Genomic DNA, 16993 nt, shown 5'->3' with positions numbered 1-16993 from the left:
TTTCTCGCTAACATACTCCTTATAATGAACTTAACAAGACTCTTTCCTTGGAGATGAAGAAAAATTGTGACAAAATTAGATAAACGTCTTCTTCGAATCAATAACTCTCCCAAAAGATATTTTAAGTGCTGTTTTATTATCACTTGATTGTCATCTCGCTAAAATGTTCGGGTAAGTTTTCTGTTTGCTTTGTTTTAAAATAATGAAGTTCGCTGAAATCTTAGACTGGCGTTGTTGCAGCTGGTTACATAATGTTCACTGCACTCAAAAATCGGTTCGAGATTGATTGGCGCACCGTCCAAGCAAAAAAAAAAAAATAATAATAAAAAAAAAACTTAACGAATTTTAACCATGTCCGGTTGTGTTAGATTTTAAAGTCAGTTAGCATTTCGCAATGCCATTAGTAGGAAAATCATTTAATGCGCAAAAAATGGAGCAGGCACATGCGTAGGATGCGTTCCAGTTTACTTTGCGAACGTCATATTTCGCGCGCTTTTCCGCTCGTTTTCTCTGACTGAGAGCCTAGAACAGGCTACTTGAACACCAGCTCGCGAACATCTTATCGAGGATAAATGAATCCCATGGGCGTAACTATGAATGACAATCCCCCCTTCTTTCAAGTATATAAACCTCGTAATTTTCTTTCAATTAAAAAAACTTTGTAATTAGGCTTGACATCTCTTTTAGCGCCAGATACTTCATTTCCTGTTCCTTCTCGCTGCGAGAACACGAGCCCGCTAGTACACAGGGAAAGGCAGCGGTCTGAGCCATTTCATGAAATCCGTCAATGTGCCCCACCCCCACCCCTTTAAAAATACTACACTCTCAGAAATAGCCAGCTGGGGCTTCTCTTTGGAACTCCACTAATTTCGTTTTTTTGCCTCTCTTCCTATACCAATATTGTAAATAACCAGTTTGTAACACAGTAGTTATGTAAACAAACTTTGAAAAGGACTGCGAAGGCAGCAAATGTCTCAACCAATGTGTTTGGGATTAAACTATGAGCAGTGGCTCCTTTTTAGTAAAGTCCATCCCACGAGTCAAACGAAATCAGTGGGAAAATGATTGAAGTTGGCATGCTGCACAGAACTCTGGGAGTGAGGTACACAAGAAGCAGGCCTTACTGATATCTTTCGTTTAACTCGCATGAAAGACTTCACCAAAGAGGAAGAACTGCATGTAGTCCAGTCTAGGACTGTAGCTACACTCCTTGCAATCTAATTTTGGACCTCAGAAGGGCAACAAGGAACCAACAGTGGCTTGACACAATGAAGACTTCTTTGTCTTTTTTGACTCCATAGACAGGACTCTGACAGTAATCTCAGGGAGGAATGGTATAGTGGTATAGTACATGCTTCCCTAACACCACGGTTAACTTTGGACCTTGGCAGTACAAGCCTGTCCTTACAAGAGATTGACAGTATTTTATGATAAGAGAAAAATCCTTTGTAAACCAAGCTTCAGCATCTTATTTCACCTTACAGAACCACTACTGAATCACACATTAAGGTCATGAAAGCTCTGGATTGTTCAACAAATTCTCCTTGTCAGCACCTTGGGAAATGCATAGAGAACAGTATGGAGTATACTTACATTGATGCTAGGACATAAAGGGTTAATCTGGAATCCTCTGTGAGGCTTTGAACTCACCCATGGGTCCTTGTACTTGCACAAACTGCTTTTGTGACCAGAGTTCTTCAGCCTTTACTCCCTAACATCAGTATACATATTCTCCATACTACTCTCTAGACATTTCCTAAGGTTCTGATGAGGAGAATTTGTTCAACAATCAAGAGCTTCTTTAGTTGGTGATCATCTCCTTCATTCTCATGACCTTAATGTTTGATTTATGAGTAATTTTGTAAGGAGAAATTAGATGTAAGTCACTCTTAGGGGTTAAGGGATCAAGCACTTATTTGACATTCTTCATCTGGGCCATTGCTATCTTGAGATTGGAAGGAAAAATTACATTCTAAAAGTCATATAAAATTGAAAAAAACACCCTTGAAAGATGATGGAAGTGTCCAATTACCCATATTTGAGGCAGATACATCACTTCATCAAAATGTTTTCATGACAGTCCTGTTGGCTTCTGTACACCACATAACATTTGACTCCCTTCAGAGTTACATTTTCCATGCAGACCATTTCAGAGCTCAATGCATTTCTCCAAACCAGTTCACTCCTTCAAGCCTTTTCATTCTTCACAATGGTGAATCATTTTTCTTCTGCATAAAATTCTTGCATGGACTTTCTTCTTCTTCTTGACTCTTCCAAGTTTTTTCTTCGTCTTCTCAAATCCTGTTAGGAAAAATTTTTTTTCGGTTGAAAAAACTCCAGTCGTACATAAGGTTAATTCACAAACATACTAACACTTTAACTCCCATAAGTGACCAAGACAGAATTTCTCCTTACAATATCAATACAGTATCAAGCAGACAGGTGATGAGAATAGAGAAGAATATCAGTTAGGGGATTATAAGTTGATCCAATACCAAATTCTACAAACTAACATCACAAGAACTGTATGGGAGATAGTAAGGAGAAGTTCTGATGAGATCTTGGGAGTGAAAGGGTTAAGGTAACAGAGTAACTACACACTACAGGGGCACTTTTACAGGAGCATATATCTAAATGCTCATTTGGGTCAGCAATCAGGGATTAGGAAGGCCGTGCGCCATGCGCGTATGGCGCATAAAGCTACGAAATGGCCCATTATAAAAATACTTACCGGGCCTGTGATGCGCCCTGACCGCACAAAGCTAGTGAAATATAAACTATTTTGTGAAGGGATTTTAATTTGTAAAAGTTTCACTTTGGTGAGACATAAACAAGCGAAAAACTACGGTGCCTTCGCTCGTTTGATCACGCTCGCTTCATTCTTGTTCCCAGATCCTGAACTCAGACTTTGCATGCAAATGAGGCTATTGCTTGGAGTTCCATGTACATGTGCTTTCGTTTTCGAGCAGAGTTTGAGCGTTTTCGTCGCTTTGAATGTATTTGCATCGATTAGCCTCATGCCTCCGAAAAAAATCTTGAGATTGGACAGCTCGCAGAGAACGTTGTCTACATTTTCCAACACAACAGCGAACTTTTTCTGCCCAGAATCTTATCTTGACCAAACTGAGGAATAGGCTTGCCCCTGAAATCAGTGATAAACTACTACGGATCAGGATCCATGGCAAGGGCCTGAAAGAACATGATTTTAGCAAGACTATTGTCATTTGGCACCAACAAAAAAAGAGATTTCTTAATGCTGGTCATTCTGTTAGTCACAAACTAACAACAGGAGTCTAAAATTAAAATGAGTAACACAGGCACCAAAATAGAGAAACACTGTAAAAACTGACCAGTTACAATAACCTTTTCAAAAGGCTATAGCTTATTGAAATGGTTGGTTTAACCTAAACTTAATGGTTTAAAATCTGTAACCTATTTGTTATTGGCAAAACGAACAAGCATTTACTGTTATTGAACTTATTCTGACCTTAAAATATGGTTATAACAATAATGGTCAAAACAAATAATTTTTTGTTGTCAAAAACAAACTAATTAAAAAACATAACTGATGTCAGAAACTATTATGTTTCATTTGGTTAGTGTCAGGTTAGTGCAGCTTTTATAGAAGACCACTGTCAATTACTGAACTGCCGAATGGTTGATAGCAATTTATCATCACCGTTTTGTTCTGGTGGTCACACGACATTTCAAAAACCTTGAAGATCACTTGAAGTTAATATAGTGGATGGTTATTCATGGCAACGGTTTTTCATGCCTAAAACCATGTCTCTGTATAGGTATAAACTGTAATACACAAGCAATAAACCTTTGTTAAAATTCTTACTGGCCCATTTATTTACCCTAATGGCCCAAACGTTTTATAAATGGCCCATAACTTTCCAATGAAAGGGGCCATAGGCTCATTTGCCTGTTAAACCTTCCTAATCCCTGAGCAATAGATGAAAAAAAAAAAAAAAAAAAAAAAAGGAATACTGAATTTATGCCTTAATTCTTAGGGCTATGTATTTTGTAGTTTGTTTGGCTCATTTGGCTCAGCAGCGGATGAAAGAATGGAGAACAGTTTGATTGAGTTATGTGTAAGGTATATATTTGTAGTGGCTCCTTCTGCGTCTTTGGCTTGTTTGGCTCAACAGTCAATGAAAGAACAAGGAATAATTTTTTTGCAAGTTATGTCTAAGGCATATACATGTCTAAGGCATATACATGTCTGGCTCCGCAGTGGATGAAAGGATGAGGAATGATTTATGTGCACATTGTGCCTAAGATCTCTATATGTAGTGGCTTGTTTGGCTGGGCAGTGAATGAAAGGACGATGAATAAACAGTGTGCCTTTTTCTGTTAACAAAGAAGCAAACAAGCCAAACGAATTGACTCGTTTAGTAGATGGTTAAAAGTGAGCTTGTAATCTGTAGTCTAGCCATGGTAACTACGACACTGATTAAACTAATCTCATAGTCTGTACCACACAAAAATACACATCACTGAGGTTCGATTTATTCCTGGACAGAAAACTTATCACTTACGTTTGTGGGCATGGCAGCCAAGAGAACTCGCAAAAATCTGAAGGAAGTATAAAACAGAAACACAAAACATTGCACGTTTGTACAAAATTACCAGTGTAACCTCACCTCTTCTTTCAAGCACGCATTAAGAGTCCGTTTAATATCGTTACACATTCCGACGAACTTTCGAAAGGGATGCTGCAAAATAGAGATAAATATATAGGAGTAGATGAAATATATATTTTTGATTTTACACACAAAAAAATATCAACAATATGTATGCCTGTTACGTAATTCATTTTAAGTTTTCATGGGAAAAGGAGGACGTACCTCTTCGTGACAACGATGCAGCTCTTCTATAATTTGTAAACAATCGCTGTGCAGGTGAGGAGCTAAAGACGGATGCATAACTTGGAAAAGGTATTTATAAGTGATGCAGCAAGACCTATGATTCCAGATAACTTTCCTTGGACATACAGCTTAGCCACCTGGCATCGAAAGACTACTTTTATGTAAGGAACAACGAAATGTCAGGTGATGTGAAGTGTAGCTATTTTGAGGGGATAACGCATTCAATCCTTTAACTCCCAAGATCTGATTGTTAATTCTCCCCTGATACTGCTACACATTTCCTTGTAAATTAGTTATGAGAACTTGGTGCTAGATCAAGATAGCAGCTTCTACCTGATAAGTTTGAATATTCTCATTACCTGTTTGCTGAAGAATGTATGGATATTGTAGAGAGAGGTTTTATGTTAATCACTTCTAGGAGTTAAAGGTTGATGCAATTTTTAATGCATAAATTAATCGTCTAACAAATCAATGCAGTGTAATGAAGGTTCCAATGTCTTTGTGCTGTGTTTGAACTTCAAGGGTCGGATTCCCTATTAATATCTCGCCTTTGCAAACTTTTATGTCCAAGAATGTAATTTCTAATGTAGATTTATCAGCCGTGAATTTGTTCATCTGCCTGTTGTTTATTTGACTTGTTCCTGGTGTGTTGCCAGCATCCTCCTTCTTCCTTTGTCTCTGTTTTCCTTTGCGATTTTTAAACCGCTCCTTTTTCTTATTTGGGTTAGGTTTCGCCCTCGTTGTTCGTTTCTGAAGAGACAGAGAATGAGGAAGTACAAGATTAAACTTCTCTACTGCCTGTTTGTTCTCTCAAATTTACAAGAAGCTTGTCGACTTCGTTCGGTTTAGCTTTCGATTCCGAGGCTAGTTTGTTTACATTAATTTGTTTCAATTTGAAATGGACTGAATCCATGGCCAATGATTCTTACGTTCTTTGATAGTTCTACAACATTTTTCTTTCTAGTTTTTCCTTGCTTCAGTTTTCTGAGCTTTTTTGTAAGTCTCTCAACGCGTCTCATGGTGGTAAAATTTCACAAGCGCTCCCATAAGGTCATGCTCTGCTTTCTTTTTAATCGATCTTAGGTCTGATTTATAATCTTCAATAATCGCGATGTTCGCCCTTATCTGGTAGCTTAGGCCTTTTGGTCATGTGCCCTGCTCTAAATAAGCTTGTAAGAGTCCGAATTAGTTCTTTCTCAGTATTGTCAGGGATTTCTTGACTCCATTCCATTGAGGCCTCGCTGGCAACCGATTTCCTCCATCTCCGCTTCATATTCTAATAGACTAGAAGCTTCGAATGCCTCGGAGTCATAATCACTGTCCGAGTTTGAGTCTTTGGATGACATGGCTTTCTTTAGATACCCTATGGAGCGTCTTCGATTTTCAAAGAATAGAAAAATGCCCAAAGCATTTCTTGTCTCGGCAACGCACCCTCGGGTTTTTCATTGTAGCGACCCTGTTTGTTCAAGTGCGTTGTGTCCCTCGTGCCAACGGGATAAAAGTCTATTTTTTGACCTTCAATACTCTTTGCAATGGACTTAAAATGTCACTCAAGGCTGTAAAAAAAAAATTTAGCCTTAACTGGCGTGAAATTATACAATCCTGGGTTGTGGTAAGTTTTGTCACAGACCCTTGCACCGTAAAATTTCTCTCTCGATCATTAAATCTATATAAAAATTCTTCTTCCATTAATTACGCTGTCTTTCGGTTGCCTCATAAACATTGTCTCAAGTTGGTGTCCCTCTGTCCCGTGACACCCACAAGACAAGCTGTAAAAACACCTACTACTTTTCTCAAGAGCAACTCTCTTATGCAAACCATTATTGACAACTTGATTGCACATAATGGAGAAACGATGGGTTTCTTTGCTATTTTTACTGAGTGGACTATGCTTGGAAGGTAAATAAAGTTTTAATGTAATTCCATTTGTATCATCAGTGTCACAGATTAAAATCTACCATATGTAAAGGCAGTAGGATAAATTAACCACGATGTCGCTGTAATTCGTAATTGTCAATTTCTGTCAAAAGTGTTTCGCTAAATGATTGAAGACAAACTATTATATCGAAAAACTTAAAAATGTTTCAGGTTTTAGTTTCTCTTGCTTATCCTCAATCCGCAAAAAATTTTTCCCGCATAATACAGACAATCGTTGATCGATCTGCATAATAAAACGACTGCAGAATTTCATGTCGCAGGGTGAGTGGGTACAGAGTCTTAGCTTCGGCGAATGGTATTTTCCCCGGGAAAGTGATGTGTCTTGAGTCACAAGACGGCAATGTGTTCTTCAAACAATCACGAACAGGACATGTTATTACACTTGCCATGAGTTTTGTATCGATCAGAGTCAAAATCATAAACATGGCCTATAATGTAATTATTTAGTTATAAAATAATTCAAATAGGATGCGCGCTCTGATTGGCCATAAAACCATTTTACATGAGCGCATGTAAACACGGTTTTCGCTCCTCTTTCATTAGTTATTTTATAAAAGAAATGTAAAATGGTTTCCGTGTTTACATAGCCTAATGTAAACACTTGGGAGGTTGGGAGAACGGAAACCATTTTACCTTTCTTCATTGAAGCATGAAAAGCTTATTAAGTTAGCGTTTTCCGAACGATCAATATGAATTGTTTAATATTCCACTCTCTGTAAAGTTCAGTATTTCATCAGTATCAAATTGGTCTTAATTTTCTTCTACATCCGCCGTTTCACTGAAGGAAATATGCAACGATCCGTTGAATATATTTTTGAGGTCAGATCATTTATCCGTGGTCTAACTTCACCTGTAAAAATTAAATATGTTCTTTCTATAATTGATAGTTTCGTTTTTAACTCGTAAAATGGCTTAAAGCCATTTCCATTTCATGACTCAAAATTCACACCTTCCTCCTTTCTATCACTCCGTCAGTCCTTCCTATGAAAATTCCGCTGACAAGCGCTTAAGCAATTTTGCATATTCAATTTCATCGTAAGGCTCAATTGAGGTCAACTGATCGCTGAGAATTGGTCAAAACTTTAACAGACTGCTGATATATAATAATAGAGCAGCAAATTTTACTGATGGGCATTTGATGCGCTCTGATAAAAACACTGTTCGAGGCCGATAAGGCGTCTGACATTGCAGTATTTTTGGGATCTCTGTACAGCACTTCTTTATTCTGAATTTGAACATTGGATTGCCGAAAACACCAAATCGGTGAACTGTACTCAGGAATGAATAAAGCATTCACTTTTTCCAAAAACAGGAGAAGGAAAGACAAACGCTGCGCTTTGGTTATTGATACTTTTAAATGCTGCTAACTGCACAACAAATGGTTATGGTCTCCACGAAATGAGAAAAAAAAGCGAATGCTTTTGAAAGGGAAGGTAATCGATGACATCCATTGCGCCAAGATAGTAGATAGTAGCTTTTCCAGGAGTACAAGGTACGGATACAAAATGACTTTCCATAGGCAAAAACCTCACAATATGAAGTCTGATCAGGGAACTCGGCACTACATCCTGCATCAGTCGTTTTCCGCGTCTAGTGGCTCGCAGCTACTCTGACTGGTCGCAATAACGGATCACTCAAAATCCTTAATTTGTTCATGATTTTTTTACTCATTTATTTATTTATTTATTTATTTATGGTGTATTATTTACTAGAAGGAGTCCATGCAATGCAGTGGTTTGTTTCAAGACGTGATGGGAACTTTGCTAACAATTGCGGGCTCAAAGCGTCATTGCCCTGTAAAACAATTCAACAAGTGATTGCGCATGCATCTGATGGTGATGTTATCAATATAGACGGCACAAGAACGTCCCGTGGCCCTTATCCGTGCGAGAATTGGACAGAATTGAATCTAGCCGCTCCGGCAATACGCAGTTACAACACTCGAGCATTTCTTTCTTGCAAAACTGAGGGCCTGCGAGTTTTGTGTAATTCGAGAAAGAGAGCCTTTGGTGGAGTCTCTGTGGACCAAATAACCTTCGTCAACACTTCACTTCATCTCTCTGACTGCTCCTTAAAGCTCAACGACTGCAGCTTTATAAACAGTTCCGTTGCCGCGCTTACGTCAAGATACGCCACTGAATCTGTGAAAAAAATGTTCAACTCGATGGATGCACCTTTCAGAACAACAGTGCTAGTAGTGTTACAATTTATGGCAATTCTATGGTCAACTTGAACATTTCCAAAACTACGTTTGCTTAAAATAAATTGCTGAGTGAGGAAGACGCAATATTGTACTTGTCCGACAAAAACTTGCATGGGAATCAAAGTGGGGAGAGTTGTTTTACATCGAAGTATTTTAGGTGAGTATTCGTTTGCTTTCATTTGATTGGCATGTGCAAGTGTAGTGGGCGAAAATGTTTGCTCTCAGGGAAAAGAGAGATCACAAAAGTAAAGATCCTTTTTACTCTAAGGTAAAAACAAACCAGTTTGCCCGTATTCCACTGGCATGAGTCACTCTTTTCACTATCAGAAAATATCTTTTCCCTTCACTTCCTCGCTTTGTTTGAGCATGAAGAGGAGTTTCATAGACTAAGCTAGTAAAAGAGATACATCGGCAAAATGAGTGCGCTTGCTTTTAACGTGCGAGAAATTTACACATGCAAAAGAAAGGGGATGGAAATATTCGTATAGTAACACTATTGCAACAAAATGGCGGCATTTTTCGAATTCCCGTTGTTTGTTTTCATTTTGTGGGGAAAAGCTCAAACCAAAACAGGTAAGCTACCGTTTTCAAGGAAAAACAATAAATAACATGTAGCGGTCACAGGTGTTATTTTGCAAGTGATATTCCCCAATTTGAAACCTTACGTCTGCTACGATACGGCCGGGGCAAGGCGTTGTGCCCTTGAGACGTGCGGGAAAAAAAATCCGAGCTCCGCTTTTAGGCTTGGCTAAATGTATATATTTCAAATTCAACACAGAAAAATATATATGACGCAATTCACTTCAAATTTGAACAGAGAAAAAGGACGCACCTCTGTGTGAAAATGATGCAGGTCTTGTATAATTTGTAAACAAGCGCTGTGCAGGTGAGGACCAAACGACAGATGCTTAACTTGGGAAAGTTCTTTAATAAGCGATGTTGCAAGATCGATAAGTTCAGATGAATTCTCTTGGACATAGAGCTTAGCCACCTGGCGTTCAACGACTAATATTTATGTAAGGAACAATGAAATGTCAGGTCATGTGAACAGGATGATGAGGGGGAGGGGGATGGAGGGGTATTTGAGTTGGGATCACATGGTTTCAGGGATAACAGAGAATGATCAATGATCGTGGAATTTACTTTCGGAAAGTCGACAGACGCGTTCCAGTATTATTTGGGAAACTCGATATTAATTGGTTTGCCGTTGACATATCGAATTGTTCTCATTTGTGTGCGTGACAAGTTTGCATATTCTGACCACTAACAATAATCCTTTCTGCGCTTCGCGTATCCACGACTAAAAATGCTAGTTTTCCTAAAATAGGAAAAATGACTGCTCTACTGTATAGAGGCCCAGCGTAAAGCAAGCATCAGTCCCCGGCAGCAACAAGAAAAAACTTATTATGGTAACAACAAACTCTGATGTATAGTTCTATGATGGCAGGTGTAAGTTACAAATGCGTACTTGCTGCCCGTCACGAAGAAGCCCCATTTTATCTGAGGAGGAAACCTGAAACCTCCCGAGTACAGAGCCAGACACTGAACATGAACCCTAAGGGAGAGAAGTTGAACTAAAGTATGTAAATACAAACTGTAAATATATGAGGTACCACCTGCAATCAAATTGAAATAGACGTAAAGAAAAGAAAGCACAAATGCCAGCGATGTCAGTGACTTGACCCGGTTAGATCTCGCCATTTAATTCCCACGTCTCCTTGTCAACAGTCAAAAAGTCATAACCGTGAAAACAATGATTTGCTGCTATTCTTAGAACCGCAGCGAATAACACCTCTTGGATTGTGACCAATAATTTATTCACCCTGTACGTCTCGTGACATTCCAGTGAGGAATCCCAATCTCGAATATCGCGTGAATTTTGTTTTCGAAAAGCAGCCGTTAAGAACAGTTGATCGGCGTTGTCTCGATGTCTTGCCGACTCACATAATGGAGCTAACAACGTTTTATTGGATTTTTCTTTGGAGTGGAATATGTTTGGAAGGTATGTGAAATCTCGTTATGATTTGCAGTTATATCTACTCAGCATATTGCCTTTAAACTTAGCCACTTATTGATGCAAAGATACCCCAACCAGTAGCGTCGATAAGGTTTCGCTAAATTGTCTACACCAAGAGCTGCTGGTTGAACGACTCGTAGGAGGCCTTGTTTCCACTGATGTTGGTTTTTTTCACTATACATGTCTTGGCAGATCGCCGTTGTTGACTCAAATAAACATTGATTTCGACTTGTGGGGTTCAAGCTCCTGGAGTAAATCCGTGTACCTTAGTGCCAACCGATTTTTAATTGCGTAGGAAAATGAAACAAAAAAGAAAATTAAAATCCGTTTTTTTAAGAGCTGCAGAAAGAGAAAAACGAAGAGCATTAAGTGAATTCGAATGCCGTTTCCTTCCCAGCGGGGAATAAATGAGGAACCAATTTGGTTTGTTTACAGCGCAAAGGAAAACGAAGAACAAAGTTAAAATTTGAGCTTCATTTTCCTACGCGATTGAAAATCGTTTAGCACTAAGATACACGGATCCAAGTAATATTAGCTAATTCAATGAGAATGTTTCCATTCGGCATAAGTATAATTTTTGAAGTTGGGTGAAAATTGGAGAAGCATGGCTCTTTGTTGAGAGTTGGTCTAACCTTTTTAACGAGCAGGAGAGTAACTTTATGACCAAGTTGACATCCATCGTTGATTGCATCAGCTTTAACGAAACAGGAAGTGGAGGGACTTTCCCCAGGAAACTTGTCGTGTGTCACAAAGCAGTCTCGTGATTTCTAAAACGGTCAGAATAGCAACATAATGGTCGTAATTATAGAAAGTGATAAATAGAAGAGGGGGTTGACAGCTAATCTGTAAGAAATTGCGTGACGTTGCGTGACGTGGGTTTGTTAATTTTCATTTCAAACACAGTCACGTTGAACAACATGACGGTAGTCGGAAAGTTACTGTTGTTACCTTCCGCGTTAGTTAGCGCTCTTCTTGTCAAAATAATCAGAATCTTGTTATATAAGCAACATAGACCTTTATTGAAAAGAAAAGTTGACTTCATTTTTGGTGAACACTTTGTCATTCATTCATCAACCTGACAAAGTGGCACAAAGGGCGAGTGACGTGTCTGCAGTTGATTGGCGATATCAAACACAGAAAAAAGGCATCGTTATTTTAGACATGTATAGTTACGTCTTTTCTCTGGGCTAGAAATCCTTGAAAAAATAAGTTTAAACCATAATCTCTATTTATTTATATATTTCTTATTTAATAGAAACTATCCATGCCAAGCAGTGGTTTGTCTCAAGATACGATGGGACCTTTAAAAATAACTGCGGGCTCAATGCGTCATCGCCATGTAAAACCATTCAGCAAGTTACTATGCATGCGTGTGATGGTGATATAATAAATATAGACGGCACAGGAACGTCACGTGACCCTTATCCGTGCCAAAACGAGAAAGGATTGGATCTAGCTGGTTTAGTTCTGCGCAGCTACAATAGTCGAGCATTTATTTCTTGTAGGACGAATGGATTTCGGTTTTTTTGCGGCATGGCTTCTCGAGGAGTCTTTTTTGAAGAAATCACCTTCGTTAACACTTCAATTCATCTCTTTGAATGTTCTTTAAACGCGGTCGCCTGCAGCTTTATAAACAGCTCTGTTCCTACACTCACCTTGAAATACGATGAATACTTAATGATGAGAAATGTTCAACTGAATGGATGCACCTTTCAGAACAACAGTGCTTGTAGTGTTACAATTTATGGAAATTCTTCCGTTGACTTGAACGTTTCGAATTCTACATTCGTCAGCAATAAGATACGTAGTGGAGGAGATGCCATACTTAACATGTCTATTCAAAACTTACAAGCAAATCAGAGCAGTATCAAAGCTAATTTTACTGATCTAAGAGTGTTACAGAATATCTGTTCAGGTAAAGCATGCTTTCGAGTTTTTGCTGGCATAAACGGAACTGACTTAGTTCTCGTTATGGAGAGAGTACTTTTTAAAAACAATGTGGCTGGAGTAAATATCTTGGACGTTCATGGCTTTTCAAACGGGTACACTGATTTCAAGTCGTCACAATTTCGAAAAAATAGAGGCAGAGCGGTCCAAATCCATGATGGGATCTCAGTTGAGCTGAAAATCGAAAGAGCATTGTTCTCTGAGAATAAAGGTGGAGCAGTTGAGGTCAGCAATTTTACAAAGGAAGCTTCAGTTTGGCTGCTCAGTTCAAACTTCAGCTTAAACAAAGTTGAATTTGGCGGTGCATGCATATTTGAGGATATACCGTCACTTTTAATGGATGTAGAGGACTGTCAGTTTGTGCGAAACGAAGGCCGGTATTTAGCTGGCGCCATGACGATAGGATTGATCGATGCACGGATCAACAGTTCTTCTTCGATAAGTATTAAGTGCTCTCATTTCATAAATAACACACTGATAAATAACCACGTTAGAGATGGAGGAGGAGGTGCCTTAGCGTTGTTCGTGTCATACATGGGTAACTTATCACTAATCAATAACACTTTTGCGTATAATCAGGGTCTACAGAAAAAATACACCATAGACATTGCTGGAGCTATTTATGCTAGAGTGCACGAACTCCATGGGGACGTGGAAATTCGAAACAGTGAATTCCTGTGCAATTATGGCGCGCGTGCCAGCATTCTTGCTCTTTACGTTGAAAATTCACAACTCTCACTTCAGCCACGAGTGACATTACAAAACTTGACCTTTGTTAACAACGGTTATAACTTTAACGTTAGTGAAGGTTGTGACAACATCATCGCTGAAGGCATGGGCTTCATAATAATGAGCTCCTGTAAAATTCACGGAAATTCTGGTGGGATATTTTACCGGTGCAAATCAGATAAGTTAAGGTGCAGTGGGAATGTTCTCGTGGAGGACACCATGATAAGTGGAAATATCGACTTTACTTTGGGAGTCATAACTAAGAGTTTTCACTTGAAAAACGTTTCTTTTGTTAACAACAGCTGCATTGGGCCATGTGAAAATTCTGTTTTGCAAGTATTGAGTGCGGTTAGTAATAGTTCGTTCCATTTGGATCAGAGCACTTTCCTGAACAATTTTGGAGAAGAAGGAGTAGTCCATATCGATCTGTCCTTAGTTGACAAAACGACCGCCGACGGCCAGGTGATCATCAATAACACTGAGTTTCGAGGTAACTTTGGAAGATCTGAAGGCGTCCTTAAAGTGCTCAAAGTTAATACGACTAAAATTCAAAACTGCAAATTCATAAATAATTTTGGTGGCATAAGTAGTTCCCACGCAAACGTGCAGCGGTGCTTAGGAGTGTTGATAATCAGAAATACCTCCTTTAAACAGTTTAACAATTCTCAAGTTTTTGAATCTGCAGGAGGACCTTCCAAACATGTGGCACCATACTTGGGATTTTTGACGGTGACAAATTCTGAAAACGTAGTTATGACTATACGTAACAGTTCGTTTGTTTCGGATCCTTTCAGCACAGACAGCATAGATCTCATTGTTGTAGAAGAAGTCCACCCAGGACTGTTGGACAACTCTGTGCGAATTGAAACTCCGATCAACACCAAACTTAAGCTGCGTAATATTACGGAATTCTACGAACCTTTCACTGAAGATAAACAGGTCACGATATCGACTATATTTACCACCGAGCGATGTCCTGAGGGAACCTACAGCATTCACAGGGGAACTCGAAGAAGACTTAGTGACAAGCATGTAAATTGTTATCCCTGCCCGGTTGGTGGAAATTGCTCTTTACCTCTCGCTGCTCAGCCCAACTTTTGGGGTTATCCTGAAAAAGAAGACATCGTTTCCTTTCAGCTTTGTCCAGAAGGTTACTGCTGTTTGCCATCTGCCCATAACAAATGCTTTTATGACAACAACAGCTACAATCTTTCCGGTTGCCAAGGCAATAGGACAGGCATCCTTTGCGGACAATGTAAACAAAATTTCACTGAAGGTTTGTTTACAACAGAGTGTGTTCGAGCGAAAGACTGCACCCATAGTTGGTATTTGGTTGTTTTTTTCGCACTCACGTCATTATTTGCCTTGTATCTCGTTAGAAAACCCCCAGTGTTTGAGGAAGTGGGAAAACAATTAACATGGTTCATTCCGAGACGCAAAGAGGGCAATAACCAAGTTATTTGCAGCCTAGACAGCACGGCCAGAAAAAGTGTTTCTCCGAATTATGGCTTTTTGAAAATTATCTTTTACTTTTATCAGGTGGCTGGAGTTTTGACTGTGTCGTCATATGGGGTCAAAAACATATTGAGAAATAAGATTGTCTTGCCCGTTACTAATCTTTTTAACTTAAAACTATATGCTAATACAAACTTGAGGATCTGTCCTTGGCCGATTTTAACACCACTTTCGAAAACAATGTTCCACTTGGTGACAGTCATGACAATTCTCTTCTCGATACCAATTATTTACCTTCTGCACAGCGGTCTAAACAAACTACGCAAGCGCAGGCCAACTCTTCCGCCAGCTGGTCCTTACTTTGGAGCTGTCTTGGAAATAGTGTTGCTAGGTTACTCAGCAGTGACTGGTACAACAGTGCGATTACTTCACTGTGTAAGCATTCAGGAAAAGTCCCGCTGGTATTACGATGCCCAACACTTTTGCTGGCACCAATGGTGGCAGCAAGCTGCTATTGTTGTCATTGCCCTGAACTTGTTTCCGTTTATACTAACGTTGTATTTTACTTCGCTGCAGCTCTATAGAGGCAAGATTTCAGGAAAGATATTTTTGCTTGCCAGCATCCTACCTTTTCCTTATCTCCTCTTTGTTTTGTATCACCACGTAAAGAAAAAAAAAACCAGGAGACCGGACTATCAAGCAATCCCTTCAACTGCAAGCTCAGGTCACGACGAGGAACATGACTCAAACTCTTCCACAAGCATCAAACATTCACTACTTGAGGTTCTATGTGGTCCATTTACAAAGCCACAAGATGACCAATCAGACGGAAGGATCTACTGGGAGAGCATTCTCATTGGTCGTCGATTCCTCATAATTGTGATTGGTTGGTGGCAGTTGGACCATGCGCTTATGCGTTCTGTGTGTCTGACGATCCTTTGCCTCGTTTTCCTGTTGCATCATATCTCCCAGAGGCCCTTCGCCCAGTGTCGTGCCAACATCATCGAAACCGTCTCCTTGGCAACCTTGGTCGTTGTAGGAGTACTAAACGTTGGCCTGACGCGTACAGGAAGTGACTTCAGCGGTATGAATCAGGCCTATATTTCCATTCTTTGGACGTCAGAGGCAGTATTACTCGGTGTTTTACCTTTAGCCATTGCATTGTTTCTCTCCTTGTCTCTCGTTTCGCAGATATTGCGTTTGGGGATCCTCTTGATTAAAGCGATTCGTTCAAGATGGTCATTTGTAAAACAAAAATATAATCATGATAATAAAGTAGCGTGATCCTGATCATCTACTGGTATGTTATCAGTCAACTGATAACCATTTGGGGTTAATGTTGGGTTAGGGGAGGGATAGGTGGGCAGTTGCCCAGATACTGATATTGATCCGTTTACAAATTTTGATAAGAGCGAGGGGCCAGGCTTAAATCAATATATATGACTTGACTGTATTTTTTTGCGAAATAATACCATTTTTAAAGTACCGAATTAGGGAAGTTTGCAGCCCTGTAGAATCCACTGACTACTGTGTGTTGAGGCGCAATTTTTTCCCTAATCGTTAGGAATTATAACGTAGTGGTAAATCGTAGTGCAGGTGTGTTTGGCAGAGGAAGCCTCAGGTCCTTGCTCCCACCTCATACAAGTCCGCATGATAAGTTTCGTCCAAAGATTACGGCAAGAATGCCGTTGACACTAAAGGTTAATCTTAAACTTTTTTCTTTTATTGACCTCAAGAAGGTTATTAGGTGAAGGTAAAATAAAATTTGTACCCTCAAAGTGTGTATTAGCAAAGTGTGTATTCATAAATTGTGTACTCATTAAAGTCAGT

The 16993-nt window shown here is 39.3% G+C and overlaps 2 protein-coding genes across 4 annotated transcripts in view; one reads left to right on the top strand and one right to left on the bottom strand.

Annotated features, from left to right (window-relative positions):
- Nucleotides 1-400: 400 nt before the first annotated feature.
- LOC131792263 (COX assembly mitochondrial protein 2 homolog) lies at nucleotides 401-4997 on the bottom strand. Its single transcript, XM_066168520.1, has 3 exons — nucleotides 4854-4997; nucleotides 4650-4721; nucleotides 401-2301 (listed from the first exon to the last, which is right to left on the bottom strand). The coding sequence occupies exons 1-3, from the start codon at nucleotides 4929-4931 to the stop codon at nucleotides 2218-2220; spliced, it is 234 nt and encodes a 77-aa protein (XP_066024617.1). The 5' UTR covers nucleotides 4932-4997; the 3' UTR covers nucleotides 401-2217.
- Nucleotides 4998-9016: 4019 nt separating this feature from the next.
- LOC131775649 (uncharacterized) overlaps nucleotides 9017-16993 on the top strand; it is a 56944-nt gene continuing 48967 nt past the window's right edge. Inside the window, exons 1-3 of one of the 3 annotated variants that reach the window (XM_066168498.1) lie at nucleotides 9021-9172; nucleotides 10343-11017; nucleotides 12288-16993. The exon at nucleotides 12288-16993 is cut by the window's right edge and continues 379 nt beyond it. In XM_066168498.1, the coding sequence (XP_066024595.1) occupies nucleotides 10963-11017; nucleotides 12288-16447 (4215 nt within the window). In that variant the 5' untranslated portion in view covers nucleotides 9021-9172; nucleotides 10343-10962 and the 3' untranslated portion in view covers nucleotides 16448-16993. Of the gene's footprint in view, nucleotides 9173-10342; nucleotides 11018-12287 lie in introns of all 3 variants that reach the window. The other 2 variants (XM_066168499.1, XM_066168500.1) reach the window with 2 other exon arrangements.

Source organism: Pocillopora verrucosa, chromosome 6 (genome assembly GCF_036669915.1).
Source record: "Pocillopora verrucosa isolate sample1 chromosome 6, ASM3666991v2, whole genome shotgun sequence".
NCBI classification, from domain to species: Eukaryota; Metazoa; Cnidaria; class Anthozoa; order Scleractinia; family Pocilloporidae; genus Pocillopora; species Pocillopora verrucosa.
This window is presented reverse-complemented; position numbering and strand designations above follow the sequence as displayed.